The sequence below is a fragment of the Scyliorhinus canicula genome, chromosome 14, assembly GCF_902713615.1.
Source record: "Scyliorhinus canicula chromosome 14, sScyCan1.1, whole genome shotgun sequence".
NCBI classification, from domain to species: Eukaryota; Metazoa; Chordata; class Chondrichthyes; order Carcharhiniformes; family Scyliorhinidae; genus Scyliorhinus; species Scyliorhinus canicula.
Genome location: NC_052159.1, coordinates 61,435,322 through 61,453,582, shown reverse-complemented (window position 1 = coordinate 61,453,582; position 18,261 = coordinate 61,435,322). Strand labels below are relative to the sequence as shown.

General features: G+C 47.9%; 1 protein-coding gene across 4 annotated transcripts in view; it reads left to right on the top strand.

Annotated features, from left to right (window-relative positions):
- Positions 1-2,058: 2,058 nt before the first annotated feature.
- The window catches only part of LOC119977269 (protein THEM6-like), an 81,575-nt gene continuing 65,372 nt past the window's right edge, over positions 2,059-18,261 (top strand). Inside the window, exons 1-3 of one of the 4 annotated variants that reach the window (XR_005463148.1) lie at positions 2,059-2,180; positions 3,533-3,683; positions 12,085-12,163. Coding sequence is in view for 1 of the 4 variants with exons in the window: in XM_038818010.1 (XP_038673938.1) it covers positions 3,542-3,683; positions 12,085-12,163 (221 nt within the window). In the remaining 3 variants the exon portion in view is untranslated. Of the gene's footprint in view, positions 2,324-3,532; positions 3,684-12,084; positions 12,164-18,261 lie in introns of those variants that run through there. The other 3 variants (XR_005463146.1, XR_005463147.1, XM_038818010.1) reach the window with 3 other exon arrangements.

The following is an 18,261-nucleotide window of genomic DNA, read 5'->3' as shown; positions in this document are numbered from 1 at the left end:
AAGGAGGCATACGGCATACTTGCCTTTATTGGCCGAGGCACTGAATATAAGAATTGGCAAGTCATGTTGCAGCTGTATAGAACCTTAGTTGGGCCGCACTTGGGAGTATTGTGTTCAATTCTGGTCACCACACTACCAGAAGGATGTGGAGGCTTCAGAGAGGATGCTGAAGAGATTTACCAGGATGTTGCCTGGTATGGAGGGCATTAGCTATGAGGAGCGGTTGAATACATTTGGTTTGTTCTCACTGTAACGACGGAGGTTGAGGGGCGACCTGATAGAGGTCTACAAAATTATGAGGGGCATAGACAGAATGGACAGTCAGAAGCTTTTTCCCAGGGAGAGGGGTCAATTACTAGGGGGCATAGGTTTAAGGTGTGAGGGGCAAGGTTTAGAGGAGATGTACAAGGCAAGTTGTTTTACACAGATGGTAGTGGGTGCCTGGAACTCGCTGCCGGAAGAGGAGGTGGAAGCAGGGACGATAGTTACATTTGAGGGTCATCTTGATAAATACATGAATAGGATGGGAATAGAGGGATATGGACCCAGGAAGTGTAGAAGATTTTAGTTCAGACAGGCAGCATGGTCGGCACAGGCTTGGAGGGCCGAAGGGCCTGTTCCTGTGCTGTACTTTTCTTTGTTCTTTGTAGGTGCGCAGATGACACAGAAATAGGTGGAGTGGTAAATAGTGAGGGGGAAAGCTTTAGATTAGTGAACGATATAGATGGACTGGCCAGATGGGCAGAACAGTGACAAATGGAATTTAACCTGAAAAATGTGAGGTGATACATTTTGGGATCTCTAAGAACACAAGGAAATATACAATGAGCGGTAGAATGCTAGGAAGTACAGATGACCAGAGAGACCTTGGGAGCATGTCCAAAGATCCCTGAAGGCAGCAGGGCAGCTAGTTATGAAGGCTTATGGGATAGTTGCCTTTATTAGCTGAGGCAAAGAATATAAAGCAGGGAAGTTATGATGGAGCTGTATAAAATACTCGTTAGCCCACGGCTGGAGTACTGTGCACATTAGGGCAGCACGGTAGCATAGTGGTTAGCATAAATGCTTCACAGCTCCAGGGTCCCAGGTTCGATTCCCGGCTGGGTCACTATCTGTGTGGAGTCTGCACGTCCTCCCCGTGTGTGCGTGGGTTTCCTCCGGGTGCTCCGGTTTCCTCCCACAGTCCAAAGATGTGCGGGTTAGGTGGATTGGCCATGCTAAATTGCCCGTAGTGTCCTAAAAAGTAAGGTTAAGGGGGGTGTTGTTGGGTTACGGGTATAGTGTGGATATGTGGGTTTGAGTAGGGTGATCATTGCTCGGCACAACATTGGGGGCCGAAGGGCCTGTTCTGTGCTGTACTGTTCTATGTACTTCTGGTCACCATACTGTAGGCAGGATGTGATTGCAGTAGAAAGGATGTACAAAATTATGAGAGACATGGATACAGTAGATAGGAAGAAACTTTTCACTTTATTAGTGTTTAATAACTAGGGGGCATAGATTTGAGGCAAGGGCAGAAGATATAAAGGGGAATTTGAGGAAATCGTTTTCATCCAGTGAAATCTTGAACTCACTGCCTAAAAGGGTGTCAGAGGCATGAATCGTCACAACATTTAAGAACAGTAAGAAGTCTTACAACACCAGGTTAAAGTCCAACAGGTTTGATTCAAACACGAGCTTTCGGAGCGCAGCTCCTTCCTCAGGTGAAGCATTTAGATGAGCACTTGAAATGCCATAACATGCAAGGCTACAGACCAAGTGCTGGGAAATGGGATTAAAATACATAGGAGCTTGACAGCCGCGCAGACACGATGGGGCCAAAGGTCTGTTGTAAATCTCTGAAGGCGGGATTCTCCATCCTGCCGCAGCCAGCAGGATGCTGTCCATGGTGATGACTGTGTTTTGTCAGTACTTTTACCCGTTTGGCCGGTGACCAGTGAGTTCGCGATTGTGATTCGCGGAACGGAGAAAGGGGGAGGAGCCAGCGCTGATCACGCTCGCGCTGCCTCACTGCATTGTCACGGGGGGAGCGCGCGTGGGAGGAGCCGGCTCTGTGGTGGGTCGCGCGCTTCCTCTCTGCATTGTGATGGGGGACCGCGCGGAAAGGGAAGGAGCCAGCGCTGTCACTTTCCGCATTGTGATGCGGTGAGCGCGCGGAAGGAGGAGGGGCCAGCGCTGAGGTCACTGTTCCTTCCCGCAATGTGATGTGGTGAATGCGCGGGGAGAGGAGGAGAATGCGCGGAGCGAGGTGGGGAGCGCGCGGCAGGAGGAAAGGACCGCGCGGCAGGAGGAAAGGACCGCGCGGGGTGGGGCTAGCGCTGAGGTCGCTGTTCCTTTTCGCAATGTGATGCGGTGAATGCGCGGGGAGAGGAGGGAATGCGCGGGGAGAGGAGGGAATGCGCGGGGAGAGGAGGGGATGCGCGGGGAGAGGAGGGGATGCGCGGGGAGAGGAGGGGATGCGCGGGGGAGGCTCTAGCGCTGAGGTCACTGTTCCTTCCCCCAATGTGATGCGGTGAATGCGCGGTGAGAGGAGGGGCCAGCGCTGAGGTCACTGTTCCTTCCCGCAATGTGATGTGGGGAGGGGAGAAGAGGGGCCCGCGCTGAGGTCACTGGTCCTTGCCACAATGTGATGCGGGGAGAAGAGGGGCCAGCGCTGAGGTCACTTCCTTCCCGCAATGTGATGCGGGGAGAAGAGGGGCCAGCGCTGAGGTCACTGTTCCTTCCCGCAATGTGATGCGGGGAGAAGAGGGGCCAGCGCTGAGGTCACTGTTCCTTCCCGCAATGTGATGCGGGGAGAAGAGGGGCCAGCGCTGAGGTCACTTCCTTCCCGCAATGTGATGCGGGGAGAAGAGGGGCCAGCGCTGAGGTCACTGTTCCTTCCCGCAATGTGATGCGGGGAGAAGAGGGGCCAGCGCGGAGGTCACTGTTCCTTCCCGCAATGTGATGCGGAGTGCGCGTGAGGATAAGGGGCCAGCGCTGAGATGACTTTCCGCACTGTGATGCGGGAAGCGCGCGGCTGGAGGAGGGACCAGCGCTGAGATCGCTGTTTCTTTCCGCAATGTGATGCGGGGAGAGGAGGGGAGTGCGCGGGGGAGGTTCTAGCGCTGAGGTCACTGTTCCTTCCCCCAATGTGATGCGGGGAGCGCGCGGCTGGAGGAGGGACCAGCGCTGAGGTCACTGTTCCTTTCTGCATAGTGATGCGGAGCGCGCGGGGGAAGGAGGGGCTAGCGCTGAGGTGACTGATCCTCCCCGCACAGTAATGCGGTGTGCGCGCGGTAGGAGGAGGGGACAGCGCTGAGGTCACTGTTCCCGCATTGTGATGCGGGGGGAGCGCGCGGGAGGCGGGGGGAGCGCGCGGGAGGTGGGGGGAGCGCTGAGGTCACTGGTACTTCCCTCATTGTGATGCGGGGAGAGATGGGGCCAGCGCTGTCACTTGTTTCCGCATTGTGATGCGGGGAGCGCGCGGAGAGAGGAGGGGCCAGCGCTGATGGGCGAAGGGTGAGGCAACTGACAGTTGTTCTCTTCCTCTCAGGCCGGCACCATGTGGTTCGTTGTGGCCCTATTTTCGGTGCTGCCGTTCACTTTTTTCGACTTCTGGTATTTCATGCGTGGGATCCTGGTGTTCGTGGTTGCTTCACTGGATGCCCCAGTGAAGGATGTCCTGAAGGAACAAACGGTTCGCAGTAAGTTCAGAAAAGCCGCAGCCGAGGCGCTGGTTCGTTGCTCCGGGGAGACGGCGGAAGCTCCAGCTCAGCCCCGCCGTCATTGGGTTCAAACAGCCGGAAAGCCGCTGGCCAAATGGTCTGAGCAGCGGCGGCTGCAGGTGGCCCAGTGCCGCCGCTCTCCTGGTCTTCCCGCTTGGCGGTTGGTGGTGATGAGAGGGCGGCCGGGTGGTCAGTCAGCGCCCGGGACACGACAGGAGCCGCAGGAATGGCGGTGTTTGCACCCCACAGTGCAATGCGGCTGAAAGCGGCTTATCTTCGGCTGTCTGAGCTGGAGGCAGCTTCCACCAAAGCGAATTAATGAACAAATAGGACAAGGACCAGGACCAATTTCTACTGAGGCAAGCTTACATTAGTATCATAAATTATTGAAAAACAGAAAGGGGTAATTTGGCCCATTGTGTCCATGCCAGCTCTCTGCAAGAGCAAGGCACCTAGTGCCATTTCCCTACCAAACACGCATTAAAAAAAACCTTTTTGAATAATTTTTAAATTCTTGAATTATTCAATGCCTCGATTGAATCTGCTTCTAGTACACGCTCAGGCAGAGTATCCCCAATCCTAACCCCTCCGTATTTAAAATATTTTCCTTATCTCACTGTTGCTTCTTTTACCGCTCACTTTAAATTGGTGTTCTCTCGTTCTCACCCATCCTGTAACATAGATTTCATAGAATTTACAGTGCAGAAGGAGGCCATTCAGCCCATCGAGTCTGCACCGGCTCTTGGAAAGAGCACCCTACCCAAGGTCAACAACTCCACCCTATCCCCATAACCCAGTAACCCCACCCAACACTAAGGGCAATTTTGGACACTAAGGGTAATTTATCATGGCCAATCCACCTAACCTGCACATCTTTGGACTGTGGGAGGAAACCGGAGCACCCGGAGGAAACCCACGCACACACAGGGAGGATGTGCAGACTCCGCACAGACAGTGACCCAAGCCGGAATCGAACCTGGGACCCTGGAGCTGTGAAGCAACGGGAACAATCTTTCTCTATCTGCTCTGTCCAAGCCCCTCATAGATACATAGAAGATAGGAGGAGGCCTTTTGGCCCTTCGAGCCTGCTCCGCCATTTATCACGATCATGGCTGATAATCCAACTCAATAGCCTAATCCTGCTTTCTCCTTGTATCCATTGATACCATTCTCCCCAAGTGCTATATCTAGCCGCCTCTTGAATATAGTCAATGTTTTAGCATCAACTACTTCCTGTGGTAATGAATTCCACAGACTCACCACTCTTTGGCTGAAGAAATATCTCCTTATCCTCTGCCCAAAATGGTTCACCCTAAATCTTCAGATTGTGATCCCTGGTTCTGGTCACCATCGTTGGGAACATCCCTCCATCTACCCTGTCTAGTCCTGTTAGAATTTTATAAGTGTCTTTGAGATCCCCCCTCATTCTTCTGAACTCCAGCGAGAACAATCTAACCTAGTCAATCTCTCCTTGTATGACAGTCCCGTCATCCCTGGAATTAGTCTGGTAAACCTTCGCTGAACTCCCTCGAGATCAAGAATATCCTTCCTCATGTTATGGGAGCGGTGTTTCCAGAACCCCAAATTGTATCATGGAGTTCAACCAACCTCGCCCTTTAATGGATTGTTAGCTTTTGAACCACACGGCTTGTTCTCCAGGTGTGATATTACAATTATGGACACGTGGGTTTTTAAACACAAAACAATGTTTGTTCCATGAGTTCAACTTAACCTTTTAAATAAACATTGGATCACTTAACACCCCTTACTTCAAAGATAACCCCGAAAATAATACAACACTAACTAATCCCTCAAAATGTTCCTTCAAACCTCCAAAAGACTTCACCTTTAACAACAGACGTGAGGTTACATTCAATATAAATTAGTTCAAAAGGGCTAAATTTCGTAGACTCATTAGGTGCTTCCCTAATTGCAAACAATACGAATGGGATTCCTTAATCCCAATCCTCTGGATAATCTTGACAATACGCCCTCAACATTGTCTTTAATGTCTGATGCCACCTTTCTAACGCTCCCTGCAACTCTGGATGGTACGCAGTTGATTTAAATTGTTTTATTCCTAAGCTATCCATAACTTCTTTGAATAACTTTGACTTCACCTTTAACAACAGACATGAGGCTACATTCAATATACTTCTAGTCTTTGGATTTTCAGACATCAACAGACCAGCTCTGTGTTTTCTTCTTGCAGCTTTTTGCAAAACACACAAACACTCCCAGCTTTCTCCTCAAACCTGAAACCAAAAGCAGAAGTGAGTTCAGCTCAGCTCCCCCCACCCTCTGACATCACTTCAGTAATATGAGCGTCTCCATTTCTTAAAGGTACATTGCTTAAACATTCATTTCTTAAAGGTGCTCTCACATGACACCCAGAAAAGGAGACCAAAACTGCACACAATAGGTGTGGCCTCACCAAGGCCCTGTATAATTGCAGCAACACATTCCTGCTTCTGTACTCAAAACTTCTCGCAATGAAGGCCAACATACCATTAGCCTTCTTTACCGCCTACTGCACCTGAATGCTTGACATCAGCGACTGGTGCACAAGGACACCCAGGTCCGCTGCACACTTACTTCTCCCAATTTACAACTATTTAGGTAGTAATCTGCCTTCCTGCTTTTGCTTCCAATATGAATAACCTCACACTTATCCAAATTATACTGCATCTGCAATTGATTTTGCCAATCGCCCAACCTGTCCAGAACATGCTGTAGGATCTTTGCATCCTTGCCACCCAACTTGGTATCATCTGCAAACTTGAGATGTTACATTTTGTTCCCTCATCAAAATCATTAATATATATTGTGAATAGCTGGGCTCCCAGCACCGATCCCTGTGGCACCCCACTCGTTACTTACTGCCTCCCACTTTGAAAAGGACCCATTATTTCCTACACTTTGTTTCCTCTCTGCCAACCAGTTTTCTATCCACCTCCATACACTTTCCCCCCCAGTCCCATGCTCTTTAATTTTGCACAATAATCTCTTGTGCGGGACTTTGTCAAATGCCTTCTGAAAGTCTAAATATACCGCATCGACTGGCTCCCCCTTGTCAACTGTACAGGTTACATCTTCAAAGAATTCCAACAGATTTGTCAAGCATGATTTCTCCTTCATAAATCCATGCTGACTCTGACTGGTCCTGCCACTGCTTTCATGATTTTGGAACCTCTGTCAAATCACTTCCTCATCCGTTCTTCTTCAAGGAGAACAGATTGCAAAAGCTGTGACTATCATGTAACCAAAGTTCCTGATTTCTGAAATAGCATGTGAAGTAGTATTATATGGCCTACAACAAATACATTTATTTAAGACAAAAACACCCAATAGGAAAGATGAATTAACCATGGCTAACAAAGTAAGTTAAAGATTGGATTAGATCAAAGTAAATGGCTTATGACGTTGGCTGAGGATTGGGAACAATTCAAAACCCAGTAAAGGATGACCAAGAAACGGATAACGGGAAAAGAGAATATGTATGCAAGCTAGTGAATAACATAAAGGCTGACTGTAAAACCTTTGCTCAGCATTGAAAAGGAAAAGATTGGCAAAGACAAATGTGGGTCCATTACAGGCGGAGACAGAAGAATTTATAATAGGGAAGTTGTGGCGAAGCTCAATACAATTGTCTGTCTTCATGGAGGAAGATACAAAAAAAAGCAATTAACAGGCAGTATTTGGAAAGTTTTATTGAAGATTGCCTGGACCAAATTGTGCTACGTCCCAGAGTATTGAAGGAGATGGTTACAGAGATCGTGGATTAATTGGTAGTTATCTTTCAAACATCTATAGATTCTTAGATGGATCTTGCAGATTAGAAAGTAGCAAATGTAACTCCACTATCTAAGAAGGAAGGGAGAGAGAAAACTGAGAACAACAGAGCAGTTAGTTTGATTTCAGTAGTATTGGAAATATTAGAATCTATTACGAAAGATGTGACAACTGGACACTTAGAAATTAATGGCTGATTTGGGCAAAATCAGTGAGTTTGATTAAGGATGTTACTTGCAGCATAGGATAAAGGAGAGCCAGTGAATGTGATGTATTTAGATTTTCAAAAGACCATTGATAATGCCCCACCCAGAAGGTCAGTCAACATAATTAGAGCACATAGGATTAGGGGTGATATAATGGCATGAATTGAGAATTGTTTGACAGACAAAACCGAGTAGGAATCCTCATTCTCAGGTGGTAGGTTGTTAATAGTGGGGTCCTACCAGGATCAGAGCCACAGCTGTTCACAATTTGGATGTGGCGATCGAGTATAACATTTTCAAATTTGCTGATCACAAACTGGGTGGGAGTGAGAGTTGTAAGGAGGATGCAAAGAGGCTTCAAAGGGATTTGGACAGATTAAGTGAGTGAGCAAGAACATGGCAAATGGAATATAATGTGAATGAGTGTGAAGTTATCCACTTTGGTAGAAAAAACAGTCAGAATATTTCTCAAATGGTGTAAGGATGGGAAGTGTTGATGCTCAAAGGAATCTGCGTGTCCTGGTTATGTGTCACTAAAAGCTAGCATGCAGGTAGGTGCAGTAAGCAGTTGGGAAGAGCAAACAGTATGTTGGTCTTCATTGAAAGGGCATTTAAGTGCAGGAATAAATATGTCTTGCAATTGCATGAAGCCTTGATTAGGCCTCACCTGAAGTATTGTGTACAGTTTGTCTCCTTATCTGAGGATGGATGTACTTGCCATCCAGGGAGTGCAAAAGAAATTCACCAGACTAATTCCTGGAATGGAGGGACTGTCTTGAAAGGAGAGATTGAGGAAACTGGGCCTGTATTCTCCAGAGTTTTGAAGAATGAGAGGTGATCTAATTGAAACTTGCATAATTCTTACAAAGTATGACAGGATAAATGTGGAGAGAGTGCTTCCCCTGATGAGTGAGATTAGAACTAGGAGATGCAGTGTCAAACTAAGGGTAGACCATTTTAGACTGAAATGAGGAGAAATTTCTATAGTTAAAGGGTTTTGAATCTTTGGAATTCTCAATCTTTGAGCATGTTCAAAACAGAAATTGGTAGATTTCTGGACACTAATGACATCAAGGAACAACAGTGGGGAAAAAAATGGCGTAGTGGTAGATGATCAACCGTGATCTATTTAAATGGACCGCATAAATTGAGCAGCATTGATAGGTTCTTTCCTATGAAATTATTGTCATAACTTCAGCATGGCCCCTGTGTTGCTGTTTTGAGTTGGAGAACAGCATGTTTTCATTCACAAATTATTTGACAAGTGGAGAGATTTCTATTTTATATAATTCAATGCAGCAGATTTTCCAGTCAGCTGCAAAACAAGGACGACTCACTGCGCACCTGAATGACCACTTGCCATAAATGCCCAGCAATCTCAATAGCATGGTTGCCCCCTTTCCTGATGGTAGTTGAAATATAGAGCTAAGTCATGGGGATGCCTTGGTGTGCAACAGCAGTGATGCCAGTAAGTAGACAATCACTGGAAGCATTCGTACACAGTAAACCAGAAAGTTAAAAACACTTCATATTCTTCATGTTTACATTTTAGAGGTATAATAAATAAGTATTGTTGGATTTTGAGAAGACAAAATAAATCGGATGTGTCCATATGGAGTAAAACCTGGCAGCATTCAGTCTTGAACTGATGAATAATATTCATGCCACAGAAGTGCCAGGCAAAAACCAACACAAGAGTGAATCTAGCCATCTCCCCATGATATTCAGTGGCAGTATTATTGCTGAATCCCCCCCCCCCCCCCAGAATAACTCCCTGTCTCCCCAAATGCTGTCTACCATCTACAAAGCAATAAGTAAGGAATGTGATGGAATAATCTCCACTTTTTGCCTGGATGCATGCAGCTCCAACAACAAGCTTGACACCATCCGGGACAAAATGTTGTGTGTGATTGACACCCCATCCACCACCTTAAACTTTCACTCCCTCCAGCGCCTGTGCATGGTGGCAGCTGTGTGGACCATACATGCAATGCTGAAATACCTTTGACAGAACCTTCAAAATCTGCAAATGCCACCACCCTGAAGGACAAGGGGAGTATATGCCTGGGAACACCATGCACTATCCTAGCATGGACCTGTATCAGCATTCCTTCACTGTCACTGGGTCAAAATACTGGAAATCCCTTCCGAACAGTACTGTGGGTGTACCTACATGAGGTAACATTTTCAAGGGATTTTGAAATAAGACTAACGGACTAAAAGTAGATTGGCTTCTGGCGGTCCCTCAAGAAGGGGGGCGCGGTAGGAGGGTCTTCCAGGTAGTTGGCCTCTGGGGAGGGTGGCACCCTGGCACTGCTGGTGGCACCGCCAGGCTGAAGTGCCAAGGTGCTAAGCTGGCATTGTGCCCTTGCTGAGGATCGGACCCAGGGTGTCTTGCCCTTATGTGGTGGGGTACGGGGGGCCCCCGAGGATACCCCCCCCCCCCCCCCAAACAGGTGAATTGGCATGGGGGAGCGTCCGGGGATTGCGTCAGTGGGTCTTGTGATTGGGCGCCATTTGAAAATGGCATCCAGATTCCTTTTTTGCACTGAGGAGCTTTGCTTGTCAGAGCTCCTCAATACAGCTAAGTGCAGCAATGCAGGAAATGCAGCTAAGTGGGGTGTTCACTGCTGGGGCACACAAACAAGACAGTGCGATTAGATAGCGGGGTCGTTCCCCGTCCCGTCCAGAACGGCACTCTTAATTTATTTTGGTTAGATCGCGCCCATAGACTCCCTATCAGCAATGTCTGGATTTCAAATTTGTGGACTCCAGAAGTTGCTGACAGTAATTCTCCAGAGGGTTTAAGTTCCCACAGACTATAACTTCCACATTTTGAAATGTAAGTCTAATAGTAAAAACTCACTAAGGTGTGACCTTGAACATCATCATTAATAATTGCTCCTCATTGGCCATACCTTCAGTTGCCTAGGCCCTAAACTCTAGAATTCCCTTCCCTATGCCCCCCCCCGTATCAACTTATATGGCTCAGTGTCATTTTTATTTTAAAGTACTCATACAAAACGTAGGATGTTTTCTGATGTTAAAGGTGCTTTATTAAAATCAGTTGTTGTTGAAAAGACAATTCAGTTCAGCCATTTCTGGTATTATAAGGACAATTTAAAACCTTTTTTTTATTTGTTCATGGGATGTGGGTGCTGCTGACTGGGCCCGCATTTATTGCCCATCCCTGAGGGCATTTATGAGTCAACCACATTGCTGTGGATCTGGCGTCACATGTAGGCCAGACCAGGTGAGGACGGCAGATTTTGGGTGAACCAGATGGGGTTTTCTGACAATTGACAATGGGTTTATGGTCACCGTTACACTTTTAATTCCAGATTTTTATTGAATTCAAATTTCGCCATTGATTCGAATGCGGGTCCCCTGAGTATTACTCTGGGTCTCTGGATTTCTAGTCCAGCAATAATACCACTGCCTCCCCTAATGTCAATGCTGCTGTAAGCGACACTTCCTGCTAATGATTTTCTATAATTTGTCCAAATAAATTGCCTATGGCGACAGCTTTCTCCCAGTTTTAAAAAAGCAGGTTAATGAATGGTATCATAACATGCAAAAGGCATGGCAATTTTGAATGATTTTGAACTTTCAAATCATTGATGCCAGGGTCATTTCATAGAATTTACAGTGCAGAAGGAGGCCATTCAGCCCATCAAGTCTGTACCGGTCCTGGGAAAGGGCACTCTAGTCCACACCGCCACCCTACCCCCATTATCTAGTAACCCCACCTAACCCTTTTTTTGGGCAATTTAACATGGCCAATCCACCTAACCTGTGCATCTTTGGACTGTGGGAGGAAACAGGAGACGCGGAGGAAACCCACGCAGACATGGGGAGAATGTGCAGACTCCGCACAGACAGTGGCCCAAGCTGGGAATCGAACCTGGGACCCTGGAGCTGTGAAGCAACTCAGCTAACCACTGCTACCGTGATGCCCCCATTTCATGACAATGTTGCAGTCGATGTCTCCTCCATATAACTTCTCACTTTCATCCCAATCAATTGCCTGTGCAGACAATCTGTATTTTAGATTTTAGCTGCATAAAATAAGCAAAACTGTAATCAGTTTATCAAGAGGAAAGTCAATTAGGATTCTCAAAATATCTTAATGTCTGGATGGCAGAGGAAGATCACAAGAGCCTGTCACAATGTTAGGGGGTGACCCATTGCAGTTAATGGATCTTGTAACATTTTACTCACAGCACTTCCTGCAGGTGTGAATTTTCAGTACACTCATTGTTTCCAACATATACGTTTTAAAAACTCTTGGAGACTTTTAAGTAGGTATGTTAATATTTTAATTGGATTGACACAGATCCTTTTCTAACAGCATCATGTTCATTCTACTACCTGTATTCCAGGTATTGTACTCTTGCAAGACATCGACTTCCTGGGCCACATGAATAATTCTCGATACTTGCGGGAATGTGACTTTGCCAGGTATTTATCATTTATGCTAAATTAAATGGGATTGTGTCAGAAATGGGCATTTAAGTCACCAACAGTTCCAAAAGATGCATAACAGTCAGTGGGCGAGGACGAACAATCGAAGAATATCACTTTATCGTTGAATGGCTGCACATCAAAATTCTGTTTCAAGCGTGCTGTTTAATTGGTGGGATGAATGTGCATGTAGAAAAAATGGTGCCACCTAAGATCGCTATCTTAACCCTTCTGCCAGTTAGCAAGATCTTAATAGAACATCCCGAAATAAGATCTCCGCAGATTTGACATTGGGTTTAACCTACATGAATAACAGTTTCTTCTGGCATTGCTTAAGTTCTAATTCTAGGAAAAGTAAATTGGAAAATATGATGTAGCAACCTAGTTTAATTATTGAAATGAATTACATTTAAATTATCCTCTGCTTGCTGACTATAAAGGTTTTATATGGAATGAATAATCAGTGCTCCCTGATTAGAATGTACATAATGCATCGACTCAAAACTGCTCATAATTTGGCACTGAATTCATGATGGTCATTGTAGGAAATGGAAAATGTCACAGGAGTGTTATTCAGAGGTAATAACTGAGGCAGCTTATTGGGACATTGTTGAGGAAAAATTACTCTAATGTAACCATAGTACATGAAACAAAAACAGAAGATACTGGACAATCTCAGCAGGTCTGACAATTTCTGTGGAGAGAAGGGAGCTAACGTTCGCGTCTGGGTAACGCTTTGACAAAGCTGCTCATAATGTACACGATTTTGGAGTGCTGGATGCTGACTCTGGCTGCTTGAATTGAAAGATCTTACCACAGTAGTAACAACCTTCGTCTTGAATGTAACAATGGCTTAATATTTTTCCTACAAAATAAATTCCCTGATTTAATTTTGGTACATTTTATTTTGATTATTTTATACTAATGATTACCTTTCATTTTAAATTCTACAAAATAGTGATTAGTCTTCAAATACAGTTTTGTAGGGCATATCTTCAGCCAGGTGCCGAGTGGATGATCCATCTCAGACTCCGGTCGGCACGATAGCAGTGGTTAGCACTGTTGCTTCACAGCTCCAGGGTCCCAGGTTCGATTCCAGCTTGGATCACTGTCTGTGCGGATTCTGCACGTTCTCCCCGTGTCTGCGTGGGTTTCCTCCGGGTTGTCCGGATTCCTCCCACATTCCAAAGATGTGCAGGTTAAGTGAATTGGCCATGCTAAATTGCCCTTCGTGTCCAAAAAAGGTTGGGTGGGTTTACTGGGTTACGGGATAGGGTACAGGTGTGGGCTTAATTGGGGTGCTCTTGCCAAAGGCCAGTGCAGACTCGATGGGCCGAATGGGCTCCTAATGCACTGTAAATTCTGTGATTCCTCCGGAGGTCCCCAGCATCACAGATGTCAATCTTCAGCCAATACTATTCAGTCCACGTGGTATCAAGAAATCGCTGTAGGCACTGGATACTGCAAAGGCTATGGGCCCTGCCAATATTCCGACAATATTACTAAAGACTCGTGCTCCAGAACTGTTCCAGTACAGCTACAACACTGGCATCTACCTGGCAATGTGGAAAATTGCCTAGGTGCGTCTTGTACACAAGAAATAGTACAAATCAAACCTCAGTCTACTCTCAATCATCAGCAAAGTGATGGAAGGAGTCATCGGTGCTATCAATTGGCACTTACTCAGTAATAACCTGCTCACGGATGCTTAGTTTGGGTTCTGCCAGGGTCATTCAGTTCCTGACCTCATTACAGCCTTGGTTCAAACAAGGACAAAACGGCTAAATGCCAGAGGTGAGGTGATAGTGACTACACACTTGACATCAAGGCAGAATTTGACCGAGTGTGGCATCAAAGAGCCCTAGCTAAATTGGAGTCAATGGGAATCAGGGTGAAAACTCCACTGGTTGGAGTCATACCTGGCACAAAGGAAGATGGTTGTGGTGGTTGGGAGGTCAATCATCTCAACTCCAGAGCATCACTGCAGGAGTTCCTCAGGGTAGTGCCCTAGACCCAACATCAGCTGCTGTATCAATGGCCTCCCTTCCATCATAAGGTCACAAGTGGAGATGTTTGCGGATGACTACACAATGTTCAGCACCATTCGCAACTCCTCAGATAATGAAGCAGTTAATGTTCAAATACAGCAAGACCTGGACAATATCCTGGCTTGGGCTGACAAGTGGCAAGTTACATTCACAAGTGCCAGGCAATGCCCATCTCCTACAAGAGAGGGTCTAACCACTGTCCCTTGACATTCAATGGCATTACTATCGCTGAATCTTCCACAATCAACATCCTAGAGGTTACCATTGATCAGAAACTGAATTGGACTAGCCATATCAATACTGTGGCTGCCAAGGCAGGTCAAAGGCTAGGAATCCTACGACGAGTAACTCACCTACCTCCTAACCAACCCCCACCAAAGCCTCTCAACCATCTACAAGGCATAAGTCAGGAGTGTAATGGAATACTTTCCACTTGCCTGGATGAGTGTGGCTCCAACAATACTCAAGGAGCTCGAGACCATCCAGGACCAAGCAGCCCGCTTGATCGCTCCCCCTTCCACAAACATTCAAACTCTCCACCACCTATGAACAGTGGCAGCCATGTGCACCATCCACAAGGGGCCTCACGGTAGCATGGTGGTTAGCATCAATGCTTCACAGCTCCAGGGTCCCAGGTTCAATTCCCGGCTGGGTCACTGTCTGTGTGGAGTCTGCACGTCCTCCCCGTCTGTGCGTGGGTTTCCTCCGGGTGCTCCGGTTTCCTCCCACAGTCCAAAGATGTGCGGGTTAGGTGGATTGGCCATGCTAAATTGCCCGTAGTGTAAAGTTAATGGGGGGATTGTTGGGTTACAGGTATACGGGTTACGTGGGTTTAAGTAGGGTGATCATTGCTCGGCACAACATTGAGGGCCGAAGGGCCTGTTCTGTGCTGTACTGTTCTATGTTCTATGTTCTAAGTTGCACTGCAGTAACTCACCAAGGTTCCTTAGACAGAACCTTCCAAAACCACAATCACTACCATCTAGAAGGGCAAGACAAGCAGATACCTGGGAACCCCACCACCTGGAGGCTCCCCTTCAAGTCACTCACCACCCTGACTTGGAAATATATCACCATTCCTTCACTGTCATTGGGGCAACATCCTGGAACCCCTGCCCTAGTAACACAGTGGGTGTACCTTCATGTGAAGGACTGCAACGGTTCAAGACGGAAAATTATCACCACCTTCTGATTTTGTAATTGTATTGGGTCCTTTAATTGCTTTTTGTTTAAGTTTAGCCACTTATAGTAGCATGACTGGTTAAATAATCATTAATGTGTTCATTGGGTATGTCAGTACAAAATTACTTTGGTCATATCCTATCTGTTTTGCTGGACTTGATGGGCTGAATAACCTCCTGCACTGTAGGGATTCTGTGAGCAATTGTCCACATATTTTCTTGATATTTTCTCTTTCTTTACTGTACGATGCATCTGTATCACTAGTATGAAATATCTGGCCTTTAGCGAAAAATGTGTCAAATTTATTTTAGGTCCGTTTATTTTAGCTTGTGCAGGTTAAGCCACAGATGTTTTAAAGCCAAATTAGGAAGTGCACTGTGTTGAAGCTTAAATGCCGTGTGCAGCATCATGTTTGAAGGAAGCCAGTTTAGGCCTGCAATTTCCTACATGATAAACTCATTGTAGCAACATGCAATGGATGAAAACTAGCTGTTTCCCCATAGGGAGAAAGGAAAAATCAGCTGATATGTCAATTTTGTGAAGAAGAGTAGGGAGCGTGACCAGGAAATAGAAATAGATTGGACAAAAATGCATTTAAAATGGGGAAGAAGGACTTCCGGTTGCGGCTATGACCAGCTAAGTCGCACGTTTGGCTGCTCCTGCTACAAAGGTGTTTTCGGGCCGATTGGAGGGCCCCAACGGCGCTGTAAGGACAAATCCCGGTGGGGGAAGGCTCCCTGAAGAGAACCAGACCAACTTTATGGTCGGTACCCGGAGTGGGGTGGTAAAGAAAGCAACAGCAGCTCCCAAAAAAAAGCGGGGGAAGAAGACCAAAATGGCGGCCGGTGGCGCACCCGAGGAATGGAGGAAATGGGCGGAGGAGCAGCAGGCCGCTCTCCTGCGCTTCTTTACGGAGCTGAAAATGGAGCTCTTGGAGTCAATGAATGCGACGACCACCAGGCTGATGGGAGCCCAGGCGACCCAAGAGGCGTCGATTCGGGAGCTGCAACAGGAGATGACTGTGAGGGAGGAGGAGGCCACGGTCCTCGTGGGAAAGGTAGAGGTGCACGAGGCACTCCACCTGAAATGGCAGAGCCGTTTTGAGGAGCTGGATACCCGAATGAGGCGGAAGAACCTGAGGATCTTGGGCCTGGCAGAAGGCCTGGAGGGGTCAGACCTCCCGGGATATGTAGCAGAAATGCTGAGCTCCCTGATGGGGGCAGGGGCCGTCCCTTCGCCCCTGGAGCTGGAAGAGGCCTACAGGGTCATGGCTAGGAGGCCAAGAGCAAATGAGCCCCCGAGGGCGGTGCTGGTGCGGTTCCAGCGACTTAGCGACCGTGAGAGAGTGCTGGAGTGGGCCAAGAGGGAAAGGAGCAGCAAGTGGGAGAATTCGACGGTGAGGGTCTACCAGGACTGGAGTGCGGAGGTGGCAAAGCGGCGGGCCCGGTACAACCGGACGAAGGCGGTGCTACATGCAAAACGGATCAGGTTCGGAATGCTGCAGCCAGCGCGCTTGTGGGTCACCTACAGGAACCAACACCACTATTTTGAGTCCCCAGAGGAGGCGTGGGCCTTTGTACAGGAAGAGAAACTGGACTCGAATTAGACCCAGGGGATACTTGGCGGCCGTAGCCGCTCGGGTACTTTCTGCTGAATTCTTTGTTTGGATTTTGAACTCTTGCTGTGGTTTTTCTTCTGATGTTTTTTCCCCCTTTGCCAACTTCCCTTAGTTATTGTTATTGTGGTTATTCATGGTTATTTATGGTTATTTATGCTGTCTGGTAGAGGGCGACTGTTAAGTACATTGTTATTTGTTATTTATCTGTTATTTATAATGTTAAGTTGGGGAGGTGGGACGGGGGGGAGAGCAGATCGGGGATATGGGTTCCTAGGAGGGGTTCTTTTACAGGCATGGACGGGGACGGGGGTGGAACTGAAGATGGCGGGGTGGGGTGTGGCAGGGCGAAAGCGCGGGCTTTCCTCTGTTTTCCCGCGCGCGGGGCAGAGGAGGGGGGAGGGGAGGAGTGCGGGGCGTGGCTAGCAATGGCGACCTTTCCCGCGCTGGAGCGGGGCCAGGGAGGAGTGGCAAGGGGGGGGAGGCCCCCCCCCCGAGCCGGGGGGAGTCGGAGTGTGGCAGGAGCAGCCGGGTCAGCGTGAACCAGCTGACTTACGGGAGTACGATGGAGGGTACATCGCGGCTAGGAGGGGTCCTAGCCAAGGGGTGGGGGGGGGAGGGGGGTTAGGGAGGGATACCGGGTTGCTGCTGAAAAGACCAGAAACGGGAAGTGGAGGGCTGGAGAGGTGGGGGGAGGGGGACATCGCCATGGGGAGCGGGTCAGAAGGGAAGGGTCGACCCGGGGCGAGCAGGGAACAGGACATGGCTAATCGGCAGGGGAAGGGGGCGGGTCGTCCCGCGACCCGGCTGATCACTTGGAACGTGAGGGGGTTGAATGGGCCGGTCAAGAGATCAAGGGTATTCTCACACCTGAAGGGACTGAAGGCTGATGTAGCAATGTTACAGGAGACCCATTTGAAGGTAGTGGACCAGGTTCGCCTGAGAAGGGGGTGGGTGGGACAGGTGTTCCACTCTGGATTGGACGCAAAGAACCGGGGGGTGGCGATTCTGGTGGGAAAGAGGGTGTCGTTCGTGGCGGAGGAGGTGGTGGCGGATAAGGAGGGTAGGTATGTGATGGTGAAGGGTAAGCTGCAGGGGGAGAAAGTGGTGATGGTCAACGTATATGCCCCGAACTGGGATGACGCGGGTTTTATGAGGCGCCTATTGGGCCTCATTCCGGGACTGGAGGCAGGGGGCTTGATCATGGGGGGGGACTTTAACACAGTGCTGGACCCCGGGCTAGACAGATC